Genomic DNA, 13,613 nt, shown 5'->3' with positions numbered 1-13,613 from the left:
AGGCCTTTACCTTCCGCTCCTTTATGACATTTCTAAAGTGTTTCACAACATTGTCAGTGTACAGGTTGCCAACACGCCTTGCAGTAGCTGTGTCAGGGTGATTTTCATCCATAAAGGTTTGCACTTTAAGCTGCATTGCACAGATTTCCTTAAACTTAGAAGTAGGTAACTTCTTCAATTTCTCTATCCCCTCCTCCAAACCAGTTTCCTCAGGTCTGGCCTCATGCTGAAGATGATGATCTAGCAGCTCATCAGTGGTTAGTTCTTCATTGTCCTCCTCCACCAACTCTTCCACATCCTCCCCACTAACCTCCAACCCCAAGGACTTCCCCAGTGCCACAATGGATTCCTCAACTGGCATAGGATTCTCAGGGTTAGCCTCAAACCCTTCAAAATCCCTTTGGTCTACACATTCTGGCCACAGTTTCTTCCAAGCAGAGTTCAAGGTCCTCTTAGTCACTTCCTCCCAAGCCTTACCTATAATGTTTACACAACTGAGGATGGTAAAGTGATCTTTCCAAAACTCTCTTAGAGTCAGTTGAGTTTCTGAGGTCACTCCAAAGCACCTTTCAAACATAGCTTTTGTGTACAGTTTCTTGAAGTTGGAAATGACCTGCTGGTCCATGGGCTGCAGGAGAGGAGTGGTATTAGGAGGCAAAAACTTCACCTTAATGAAGCTCATTTCCGCAGAAAGTCGCACTGCCACGTCTGAAGGATGACCAGGAGCATTGTCTAATACCAGGAGGCACTTAAGGTCTAATTTCTTTTCAGTTAGGTAATTTTTCACAGTGGGGGCAAATGCATGGTGTAACCAGTCATAGAAAAAGTCCCTAGTGACCCATGCCTTACTGTTTGCCCTCCACACACAAATTAGCCTTGAGGACATTGTTTTTCCTGAACACTCTGGGAGTTTCAGAGTGATACACCAATAAAGACTTCACTTTGCAATCACCACTAGCATTGGAACACATCAACAGAGTAAGCCTGTCTTTCATAGGCTTATGTCCTGGGAGTGCCTTTTCCTCCTGAGTAATGTAGGTCCTGCTTGGCATTTTCTTCCAAAACAGGCCTGTTTCGTCACAATTAAACACTTGTTCAGGTTTGAGTCCTTCACTGTCTATGTACTCCTTGAATTCATGCACATATTTTTCAGCTGCTTTGTGGTCCAAGCTGGCAGCCTCACCATGCCTTATCACATTATGAATGCCACTACGCTTCTTAAATCTCTCAAATCAACCTTTGCTGGCCTTAAATTCACTCACATCACCACTAGTTGCTGGCATTTTTTTAATTAAATCGTCATGCAACTTCCTAGCCTTTTCACATATGATCGCTTGAGAGATGCTATCTGTTTTTCGTTTATCCACACCAATAAGAGTCTCTCAACATCTTCTATCACTTGCGATCTCAGTTTCGAAAACATAGTTGCACCTTTGGCAAGAACAGCTTCCTTGATTGCCGTTTTCTTGCTCACAATAGTAGCGATGGTTGATTGGGGTTTTGTGTACACCCTGACCAGCTCGGAGACACGCACTCCACTCTCATACTTAGCAATGATCTCTTTCATCATCTCCATAGTAATTCTCACCCTTTTTGCTGTAGGGTTGGCACTAGAAGCTTTCTTGGGGCCCATGGTGACTTATTTTGCAGGTGCAATCACTACAAAGGCTGTGATAATATGAAATGTTCCAATTGTATGTTTGGAAGCGACCGCAGTGGCTGGCTGGCTTGTAAACACTGGCACCCATGGGACAAGTGAGGCGCGCTCAGGCCAAAGTGGACGCGTCTCGAACGGAACGAATAGCGTTGGTCGGGTTTTTTAGCGCTAGTCAAGGCAAAATTTTTGCGATAAAATGTATCGCTAGTCGGATTTATTGTTAATCGATGCCATCATTGGTTGAGGGTCCACTGTACCTCGAAAATCCTAGAGGGACTAGTACCAAACTTGCACACAAAAATCACTCTCTACGAAAGCAAAAGACTCGGCAGACGATGCAATATCCCCACAATGAATAGCAGGGGTGTCACTAGCACGTTAAGAGACAATACAATAAGTGTCAGTGGCCCAAGACTGTTCAACTGCCTCCCAGCATACATAAGGGGGATTACCAACAGACCCCTGGCTGTCTTCAAGCAGGCACTGGACAAGCACCTAGAGTCAGTACCTGACCAGCCAGGCTGTAGCTCGTACGTTGGATTGCGTGCAGCCAGCAGTAACAGCCTGGTTGATCAGGCCCTGATCCGCCATGAGGCCTGGTCACAGACAGGGCCGAGGGGGCATTGACCCCTGGAACTCTCTCCAGGTAAACACTGACCACACAGACCCATTCTCTCACATATGGGCATACCAGCTTTCTCCTTTTTTTTTTTTTCAACAAGTCGGCCGTCTCCCACCGAGGCAGGGTGACCCCCCCAAAAAAAAAAAAGAAAATCCCCAAAAAGAAAATACTTTCATCATCATTCAACACTTTCACCTCACTCACACTTAATCACTGTTTTTGCAGAGGTGCTCAGAACACAACAGTTTAGAAGCATATACGTATAAAGATACACAACATATCCCTCCAAACTGTTAATATCCCAAAAACCCTCCTTTAGAGTGCAGGCATTGTACTTCCCATTTCCAGGACTCAAGTCCAGCTATATAAAAATAACCGGTTTCCCTTAATCCCTTCACTAAATATTACCCTGCTCACACTCCAACAGATCATCAGGTCCCAAATACCATTCGTCTCCATTCACTCCTATCGAACCCGCTCATGCACGCCTGCTGGAAGTCCAAGCCCCTCGCCCACAAAACCTCCTTTAATAAAAGCATTAGTCAAAGGGCAGAAGAGGGGTTGTTGAGGTGGTTTGGTCATTTAGAGAGAATGGATCAAAGTAGAATGACATGGAAAGCATATAAATCTATAGGGGAAGGAAGGAGGGGTAGGGATCGTCCTCGAAAGGGTTGGAGAGAGGGGGTAAAGGAGGTTTTGTGGGAGAGGGGCTTGGACTTCCAGCAAGCGTGCGTGAGCGTGTTAGATAGGAGTGAATGGAGACGAATGATACTTGTGACCTGACGATCTGTTGGAGTGTGAGCAGGGTAATATTTAGTGAAGGGATTCAGGGAAACAGGTTATTTTCATATAGTCGGACTTGAGTCCTGGAGATGGGAAGTACAGTGCCTGCACTTTAAAGGAGGGGTTTGGGATATTGGCAGTTTGGAGGGATATGTTGTGTATCTTTATATGTATATGCTTCTAAACTGTTGTATTCTGAGCACCTCTGTAAAAACAGTGATAATGTGTGAGTGTGGTGAAAGTGTTAAATGATGATGAAAGTATTTTCTTTTTGGGGATTTTCTTTCTTTTTTGGGTCACCCTGCCTCGGTGGGAGACGACCGACTTGTTGAAAAAAAAAAATAATAATATCTTTATTTACTACACGTATAAGGTATACAGGCCTAGCTGACATCAGTGACATACTACTAAATAGAAAGTCGCTTGTTATGCAGAGTATTTCAAGAAAATTAGGTCAGTGTCCCAGGATAACACCAACACCAGTCGGCTAACACCCAGGTACCCATTTACTGATGGGTAAACATAGACAACCGGTGTAAAGAAACATGCCTAATGTTTCTACCCTGGCTGGGAATCGAATATTTACCAAAAATCATATATGGCTAACCCAAGCCAGGTACTAGAATTATTATTATAATCAAAAAGAAGTGCTAAGCCAAAAGGGCTCAGGTACTAGAAGTAAGCCACGTTGACTTTTTTGGATTATCCTAGGTTCTCTACACATATGCTGCTGTGTGTGATAATCTATATAGAGAAAATAACTTTTTTGTTTCAGGTTTATGGTGCAGTATGAGTGTATATCACAGTTAGCCCTGTGCTATACTCTGTTTTCTCTAATATAAGCCCCAAGACAGGGATAGGAGAATGGTATTTATATACAATATCCTCTTCATACCTCCGTCGAACTGCTCGGTGTTATGCCAAATGTTATTTATTCTGGAGTATTTAACATGTTTTATGTTATTTATATTGTTTATTATGTCATATTAGATCAATTGTGATAGGCAAATAAACTGTGGTGTTGATATAAGTGTAATAATAAAGCATATTCTGCATCATGAGACTGAGCTCATGGCAACCGACAGTGACTTTCAAGCCACCTTATCTTTAATGGTTAATGTACTGTGTCGGTGCTTTACATAATGAGAAGCATTTCTTTTATTCATTGGAACCGTGGCTAGGGCTAAAAGCAAGCAGGTTATAACAATAAATGGAGAAAAAGAAATTGGAGTGACTTATGCAGCAAGTATCGCCACCAAACAGTACCAGCAGGTTGGTTCGGCGACCCTGGAAATTTGAAATTATGCTAGCCAAAATTAGTGCCGAATAACTGAAGGAACCGAATAACTGATTGCCGGATTTGTGATGGTGGACCTGTATGATGCATTTTGTCTAGTTGCAATTTTTTTTTTTTATCTCAGACTCCCTGCAATAAATTCCTTGGGTCAACTGATCATCTTGTCTTGATAACAAAGCAGGTCCACTGCCATTATTTTTCCTTTATCCTTACATTTTAATCAAGATCTTATTTATTTTCCTGCTCTTATACACAATTTGTATTTATCATACATCTTTTTCATGCTCTTCTAAAGACTTTTTGTTATATATGCTTTCTGAACTCATTCTCTTCTAAAGACTTTTTGTTATATATTTTTGTTATATATCTCAATCTGTATAATTTTAATATTTAACCACCACATATTTCAGCTCTTTTACAACCCCATCTATAAATATATTAAACAACCATGGTGACATTACACATCCCTGTCTAAGACCTACTTTTACCGGGAAGTATTCTCCCTCTCTTCTACACACCCTAACCTGAGCCTCACTATCCTCATAAAAGCTCTTTACAGCATTTAGTAACTTACCACCTATTCCATATACTTGCAACATCTGCCACATTGCTCCTCTATCCACACTATCATATGCCTTTTCTAAATCCATAAATGCAATAAAAACTTCCCTACCTTTATCTAAATACTGTTCACATATATGCTTCAATGTAAACACTTGATCTACACATCCCTTACCCACTCTGAAGCCTCCTTGCTCGTCCGCAATTCTACATTCTGTCTTACCTCTAATTCTTTCAATTATAACCCTACCGTATACTTTTCCTGGTATACTCAGTAAACTTATTCCTCTATAATTTTTACAATCTCTTTTGTCCCCTTTCCCTTTATATAAAGGGACTATACATGCTCTCCGCCAATCCCTAGGTACCTTCCCCTCTTTCATACATTTATTAAACAAAAGTACCAACCACTCCAACACTTTATCCCCCCCTGCTTTTAACATTTCTGTCATGATCCCATCAGTTCCAGCTGCTTTACCCCCTTTCATTCTACGTAATGCCTCACGTACCTCCACCACACTTACATTCTGCTCTTCTTCACTCCTAAAAGATGGTATACCTCCCTGGCCAGTGCATGAAATTACCGCCTCCCTTTCTTCCTTAACATTTAAAAGTTCCTCAAAATATTCTCGCCATCTACCTAATACCTCCCTCTCCCCATCTACTAACTCCCCTACTCTGTTTTTAACTGACAAATCCATACTTTCCCTAGGCTTTCTTAACTTGTTTAACTCACTCCAAATTTTTTTCTTATTTTCATTAAAATTTCTTGACAGTGCCTCTCCCACTCTTTCATCTGCTCTCCTTTTGCACTCTCTCACCACTCTCTTCACCTTTCTTTTACTCTCCATATACTCTGCTCTTCTTATAACACTTCTGCTTTGTAAAAACCTCTCGTAAGCTACCTTTTTCTCTTTTATCACACCCTTTACTTCATCATTCCACCAATCACTCCTCTTTCCTCCTGCCCCCACCCTCCTATAACCACAAACTTCTGCCCCACATTCTAATACTGCATTTTTAAAACTATTCCAACCCTCTTCAACCCCCCCACTACTCATCTTTGCACTAGCCCACCTTTCTGCCAATAGTCGCTTATATCTCGCCCGAACTTCCTCCTCCCTTAGTTTATACACTTTCACCTCCCTCTTACTTGTTGTTGCCACCTTCCTCTTTTCCCATCTACCTCTTACTCTAACTGTAGCTACAACTAAATAATGATCCGATATATCAGTTGCCCCTCTATAAACATGTACATCCTGGAGCCTACCCATCAACCTTTTATCCACCAATACATAATCTAACAAACTACTTTCATTACGTGCTACATCATACCTTGTATATTTATTTATCCTCTTTTTCATAAAATATGTATTACTTATTACCAAATTTCTTTCTACACATAGCTCAATTAAAGGCTCCCCATTTACATTTACCCCTGGCACCCCAAATTTACCTACTACTCCCTCCATAACATTTTTACCCACTTTAGCATTGAAATCCCCAACCACCATTACTCTCACACTTGATTCAAAACTCCCCACGCATTCACTCAACATTTCCCAGAATCTCTCTCTCTCCTCTACACTTCTCTCTTCTCCAGGTGCATACACGCTTACTATAACCCACTTTTCACATCCAATCTTTATTTTACTCCACATAATCCTTGAATTTATACATTTGTAGTCCCTCTTTTCCTGCCATAGCTTATCCTTCAACATTATTGCTACTCCTTCTTTAGCTCTAACTCTATTTGAAACCCCTGACCTAATCCCATTTATTCCTCTCCATTGAAACTCTCCCACCCCTTTCAGCTTTGTTTCACTTAAAGCCAGGACATCCAGTTTCTTCTCATTCATAACATCCACAATCATCTCTTTCTTATCATTTGCACAACATCCACGCACATTCAGACTTCCCACTTTGACAATTTTCTTCTTCTTATTCTTTTTAGTAATCTTTACAGGAAAAGGGGTTACTAGCCCATTGTTCCCGGCATTTTAGTTGACTTTTACAACACGCATGGCTTACGGAGGAAAGATTCTTATTCCACTTCCCCATGGATATAAAAGGAAAAGTAATAAGACCAAGAACTATTAAGATAAAATCAAAGAAAACTCAGATGAGTGTGTATAAATAAATGTGTACATGTATGTGTAGTGTGACCTAAGTGTAAGTAGAAGTAGCAAGACGTACCTGTAATCTTGCATATTTATGAGACAGACAAAAGACACCAGCAATCCTACCATCATGTAAAACAATTACAGGCTTTCGGGAGAGGGGTGGGATTAAATTATGGGGAATCAAATTCAAAATGGGAATTGACACAGTTACTTTTTGCTGATGATACTGTGCTTATGGGAGATTCTAAAGAAAAATTGCAAAGGTTAGTGGATGAGTTTGAGAATGTGTGTAAAGGTAGAAAGTTGAAAGTGAACATAGAAAAGAGTAAGGTGATGAGGGTATCAAATGATTTAGATAAAGAAAAATTGGATATCAAATTGGGGAGGAGGAGTATGGAAGAAGTGAATGTTTTCAGATACTTGGGAGTTGACGTGTCGGCGGATGGATTTATGAAGGATGAGGCTAATCATAGAATTGATGAGGGAAAAAAGGTGAGTGGTGCGTTGAGGTATATGTGGAGTCAAAAAACGTTATCTATGGAGACAAAGAAGGGAATGTATGAAAGTATAGTAGTACCAACACTCTTATATGGATGTGAAGCTTGGGTGGTAAATGCAGCAGCGAGGAGACGGTTGGAGGCAGTGGAGATGTCCTGTCTAAGGGCAATGTGTGGTGTAAATATTATGCAGAAAATTCGGAGTGTGGAAATTAGGAGAAGGTGTGGAGTTAATAAAAGCATTAGTCAGAGGGCAGAAGAGGGGTTGTTGAGGTGGTTTGGTCATTTAGAGAGAATGGATCAAAGTAGAATGACATGGAAAGCATATAAATCTATAGGGGAAGGAAAGAGGGGTAGGGGTCGTCCTCGAAAGGGTTGGAAAGAGGGGGTAAAGGAGGTTTTGTGGGCGAGGGGCTTGGACTTCCAGCAAGCGTGCATTAGCGTGTTAGATAGGAGTGAATGGAGACGAATGATACTTGGGACCTGACGATCTGTTGGAGTGTGAGCAGGGTAATATTTAGTGAAGGGATTCAGGGAAACCGGTTATTTTCATATAGTCGGACTTGATTCCTGGAAATGGGAAGTACAATGCCTGCACTTTAAAGGAGGGGTTTGGGATATTGGCAGTTTGGAGGGATATGTTGTGTATCTTTATACGTATATGCTTCTAAGCTGTTGTATTCTGAGCACCTCTGCAAAAGCAGTAATAATGTGTGAGTGTGGTGAAAGTGTTGAATGATGATGAAAGTATTTTCTTTTGGGGGATTTTCTTTCTTTTTTGGGTCACCCTGCCTCGGTGGGAGACGACCGACTTGTCGAGAAAAAAAAAAAAAAAAAAAATATTTCAGCTCGCCAAGCCAGTATGTATATCATATATTTATGTTTTAAGCAAAATTATTTTTTACGGTACTTTTAACCCTTAACCATTTCAGCGCTGAGAGGCCCTCTCCTAAACTTGTTCTCAGGGTCGAAAATTTTTTGGAAAAAAAAAAAAAAATATTTTTCTTATGAAATGATAGAGAAACTTTTCCCCCCAAACCCTCTCCAGGTCGACTCCAGGTAATCATAATGACACCAAAAGTATGAAATTTGATGGAAAACTTACGGAATTAAACTCTCGTGAATTTAGCAGTCTCGATGATGTTTATGCATCGGAGATTTCGCCCACTTTGAGCCCTACTTTTGGCCAATTCCAGTGCACCAGTCGACAAAAATCATAGCTATTTCGCTAGAACTCCATTTTTTCTATCGAATGAGTGCAAGAAACCACCCATTTACCGATTTCAACTATCCAATAAAGTGGTCAGAAATTGGCAATTTTGCCAGTTTCACACAAATTTCAAATTAGGGTCCAGAATAAACAAGACAGACATTCCTGGCACTAAAATAGCATTTTCTCTGTTCATTAGTCATGTCCCTAGGACCCTCTTACAGTTCTTTTGCTTTCCACGTTGAACTTTTATTCTCACAAAAATAGAAGATTTACTGTTATGCAGACTACTGCATTAGTGTAAAAATGGTATAAATAATATCATTGCACTTGTGAAAGAATATCAGACTCGCTAGTTGACGTGCATTGGACGCGTGGCATGATTTGTTTACTTTTGAACATTGACAAAAATCGAACATTTCTGCTACTTTGAGCTCAATTTCAAGATTTTTTTCATTGTGAAACCAATCAAAATCATCTCAATTTCCATAATGTCTTCCATTCTATAAAATGACACCAAGAAAACAAGGATACAATCATAAATACCACATGAAAATACACTGCAAAGTCGCTGTTAAAAATGTCGGAGTTTTTTTTCTCATTATGCACTGTGTGCTATAAGATTTTTTTTATACTGTGCACACTGACCACGCAGACCCATTCTTTCATATGTAGGCCTACCAGCTTTCTCTCGCTAGATTTGCAAGTGCTAGAATTTACGCATAGTAGTACGGCACCAACCCTGGCGTGCAAGCCTTACTGGTACGACACTGACCTTGAAAGGGTTAAATTACCAAAAGGTCTAAAATAAATGTGCTCCCCAGTGTCAGCGATTCCTATTTTTTTTTTATTTCATCCTACCCAAATATTTTCCTTATTTTAGAAGTGTAATAAGACAAGAATAAGTGAAATCTTATTATTACTTATGGAGATACAAAGTTCTGAAGGTGACACGAGTTCTTGCTATGTGGAAGTTGCCGTTTCAACTTTTTTTTTTTTTTTACAATTTTTTCTATTTCTATTTTTTTTTTTTTTTTTGGGGGGGGGGGGAGACATATCTGATTGCTATATCTATGTTTTCATATTATATTTCACTTATATTTATTGTTCAATCATAATAAACAACTGTAAACATTATAAACATGTAAACAGATTCAAATGGCATTTACTGAGTCCCACAATGCCCTGCACACACATTTTTAATACTGTGTACACCTATGGCACAGACCTGTTTTCTCTGATGTAGTCTAAACCAGGCCAATTGAGGCCATTTTGGAGACACTAGAATTTAGGTGTAAATTTACATCAGCAGTCTTGTGACTGGCATTAAGTTATCATTGGAAGTTTAAGGGTTAAACGTAATATAAATCTGGTGCCTAAATGCACTCCATACACAAATTAGTTTCTTTTGATTGATCTTGCCTGTGAGAAGGGGAAATAGCTGGCATCAACTGACGTATATCATCCAAAATTTTCTCAAAGTTCAACTCTTTCCACCGTTCTGAACACTTCTCCACCTGTTGATATAATACTTTTATGTTAAAAAGGACACACTGCATACACATTATTTCAATCATTCTGATCAAACATTATCAAGCAAAAGTGAAATAAAGCAATTATGGCATGTATGGACTTACATTAACTTAATTTCATTGTGACTTTTATTGTAATTATTATTAAGTATAACACTATGTATTCCTTAATGATGCAATCCTATTTGCAACACTATTACTACCACTGTGCAAATCATTGATTTTAAAAAATTAATATAAATAAAAATATGAGCTCAAATCTGAGTCTTTTAATATAATATAGACAAAATTTAAAGGTATTCATGTATTCTGAATCTGTAGGGATGAAAAGAAACTTCATCTCTATACATTTGGGGATTTGGTTGTACTATACTTTCTCAATATTTGTAAGTGTTCTAATTACAAATCTGCCAAACTGTGAGTTACATGTGTTACTGCCAGTTATCCACAGCTGGGTTCACAGATCCATGACCTGCATAAGATATTACAGTGTTATTCATGATCTTGGTTGCCAGAACTGAACTGCTGTTACTCACAAAAAGAGTTGGCATAGAAGTGTGCACATGTTTACCATTTTCAAATATTACTTAGGTATACTACAATTACACAAATATTATACCTAATCAATAGTCAAGTTATCCAATATCCCACGAACTGTTAAAATATATGGTGACTGGTATGGATGCTATCAAAACAAATGATGACTGAAGATATATCAGTAATAGGTAATTAGACAGCAATGTTTTGCACTGTCAGGATTGCTGATCTTTACTTTGTCTCATAAACCTGTACAACGAAGGTAAATCTTTTAATTTATCAATGAGATGAGAATTTCACACTGTAAAAGTAAAAAACTGTGCAAGGGATACCAAAGGCAGAACTGGCAGTCTATACTTTCCTGTGTTTCTTAAAAGTTCTTAGTCCTGTAATATTTCCTATAAGATTTAGAGGGCTTGGTCCAAGATCAGATTGTGTGGGATATGATCCTTCAAATCATTAACAGAAAACAGTCGAGGAAAACCTTTCATTTTCTAAGTAGAATGAGAAACATGGTAACCATTTTTATCAGATTAACTAAGCAATAAAACTAACCTTCTTCAAAGCTTTATAAAATTTCTCAGAACGATGTCGACCATTTTGGAAAAGGGATACAGTGAGGATGGCAACCTCACGAAAAAAACACCCCGACACCTCCTCATCACACAAGACAGCATGCCCACAGAGGATACCTTCAAGTAAGGATTGTACACACACATCTGTAAAGTACACTGTTTATAAGCATACAAAATACAAACATTTTAAGTGTGACTGTTCACACTGCTGATTATGAAGAAGAGGTTTATATATGCACAGTAAGGCCTCAACCTCTGAAGTTCTGAGTTATGTGGCTTCATATTTACAACACTGACATTTTGCAACCCATTAAATACTTATGAAAATGAATCTCTTTTTTGAAGTCAGAGCTACTTTATTTATTATTTTCTTAAAGATAAATTATATGTTTTCTCAGTTATTTTTTTACCAAATGCATTAAAACTTTGTTTATGTTAATTTTATGCATGTATAGAGAATTCATATTTATTTGGTAAAGAACTAGACTCAATATAGCATTTAAAATATGCTGTGTTAGTACACCAATGGTTGGCAGGAGGTGGAAGACTAGTGGGAGACTGGAGAGGAAGGGAGGTGGGTAGGTTGGCTAGGGCCCAGGTGGGAAGCCTTGGCCCAGCACTGCTAGTTATATATTCAGTCGGACTGAGACATGGCATTATACAACACTCCCTCACACTGCACACCCGCTCTTATACACACTCTCACAATCTTCACACCCACATCACCTTCACACCTTCATATACCACCTTCATGCCCACACCACCTTCATGCCCACACCACCTTCATGCCCACACCACCTTCAAACCCACACCATCAACCCTCATTCCCACCCATCTCTCACCCTTTATTTGTATAAGTGAAAAGAAACAGTACTGAATGTAAATTATGGGATAATTTTTTGGAAAAAGCTAACAAATTAGATATGGAATACAGTGGAACCTCGGCTTACGAATGCTTCACCATACAAATTTTTCAGGATACGAACAGTCGTTCGGTCAATTTTTTGCTTCTGGATATGAACAAAATTTCAGGATGCGAACTTCCTCCTCAATGGAGGTTCCTTGGTGAGGGGCTCTTGATCTAAGGAGTTGGATCTGTGCTCCAGTTCCCTAAATTAATAATAATAATAATAATTATTATAATAATGCATATGTACTACTACTAATAATAATACACTGCAGCAGACCTGCTGGCCCATACTTTGCAGGTCCTTCACAATACATCCCACCAACAGAATATTTGCCCAACTCAATTTTCAATTCTACCCAAGCAATAAGCTTTGATAGTTCTATTTACTCATGTGCAAGTCCCACTCACTTCCAATCCCTCTCACTCATGTATTTATCCAATGCAAATTTGAAACTATCCAAGGTTTTAGCCTCAATAACCGTACTAGGCAGACTGTTCCACTCATCATCATAAGAAAGGAGGAACACTGCAGCAGGCCTGTTGGCCCATACTTGGCAGGTCCTTCACAAATCCAACCCACTAACAGAATAAACATTCCCAAGCACTAAGCATTGACAATTCATTTACTCATCTTAATTGTGTGCTAATGGAGTTACAAGAAGCTGACATCGAAGAAATGCTGAACAATGACAATGATACACCTCTTGTGTATTCCTTGAGTGATGGTGAAATTAGATGAATTGTGATAAATAAGTCGTAGGATTAATATTAGCGTCATACTCAAGTATTTTGTCGTGCCTCCTGAGAGCAGGAATTCCACTGGAACGGATTAATGCCATTTCAATTAATTTAAATGAGGAAAATTGACTCAGCATATGAACATATCGGGATACGAACAAGGTCATGGAACGGATTAAATTCGTAAGCTGAGGTTCCACTGTAGTATTATGGTTCAGGAATGCATCAATTCACTTTACATTGTTTCTTATGGAACGAATTAACATTGTAAGATGGGGTCCTACTGTATGCAGACATGTGCAGGCATGATTAGACATGCTGTACCATCTATCAGTACAATATCTACGAGGATTTGTTTTTATATTCAGTGGACCCTCAGTATTCATCGTTAATCCATTCCAGACAGACTGGCGAAAACCGAAATCAACAAAAACTGAAACCATTTTCCCCACAAAAAATAATGTAAATTAAATTAATCTGTTCCACACACCCAAAAGTATTAACAAAAAAAATAATTTTTTTTAGCTTAAATATAGATTTACATGAAAAAAAGAATGAACATTCAGCATGA

General features: G+C 39.0%; 1 protein-coding gene across 2 annotated transcripts in view; it reads right to left on the bottom strand.

Annotated features, from left to right (window-relative positions):
• The window catches only part of LOC128684154 (uncharacterized), a 94,130-nt gene that overhangs the window by 50,448 nt on the left and 30,069 nt on the right, over positions 1–13,613 (bottom strand). The window contains exons 2-3 of one of the 2 annotated variants that reach the window (XM_070095343.1): positions 11,375–11,538; positions 10,173–10,267 (exon numbers count right to left, since the gene is read on the bottom strand). In XM_070095343.1, coding sequence (XP_069951444.1) covers positions 10,173–10,267; positions 11,375–11,538 — 259 coding nt within the window. The remainder of the gene's footprint in view (positions 1–10,172; positions 10,268–11,374; positions 11,539–13,613) is intronic. The other variant, XM_070095349.1, reaches the window with a different exon arrangement.

This window comes from Cherax quadricarinatus, chromosome 4 (assembly GCF_038502225.1).
Source record: "Cherax quadricarinatus isolate ZL_2023a chromosome 4, ASM3850222v1, whole genome shotgun sequence".
Classification (NCBI taxonomy): Eukaryota; Metazoa; Arthropoda; class Malacostraca; order Decapoda; family Parastacidae; genus Cherax; species Cherax quadricarinatus.
Note: the sequence above shows the minus strand (reverse complement) of the source record. Positions and strands in the feature narration are given on the sequence as shown.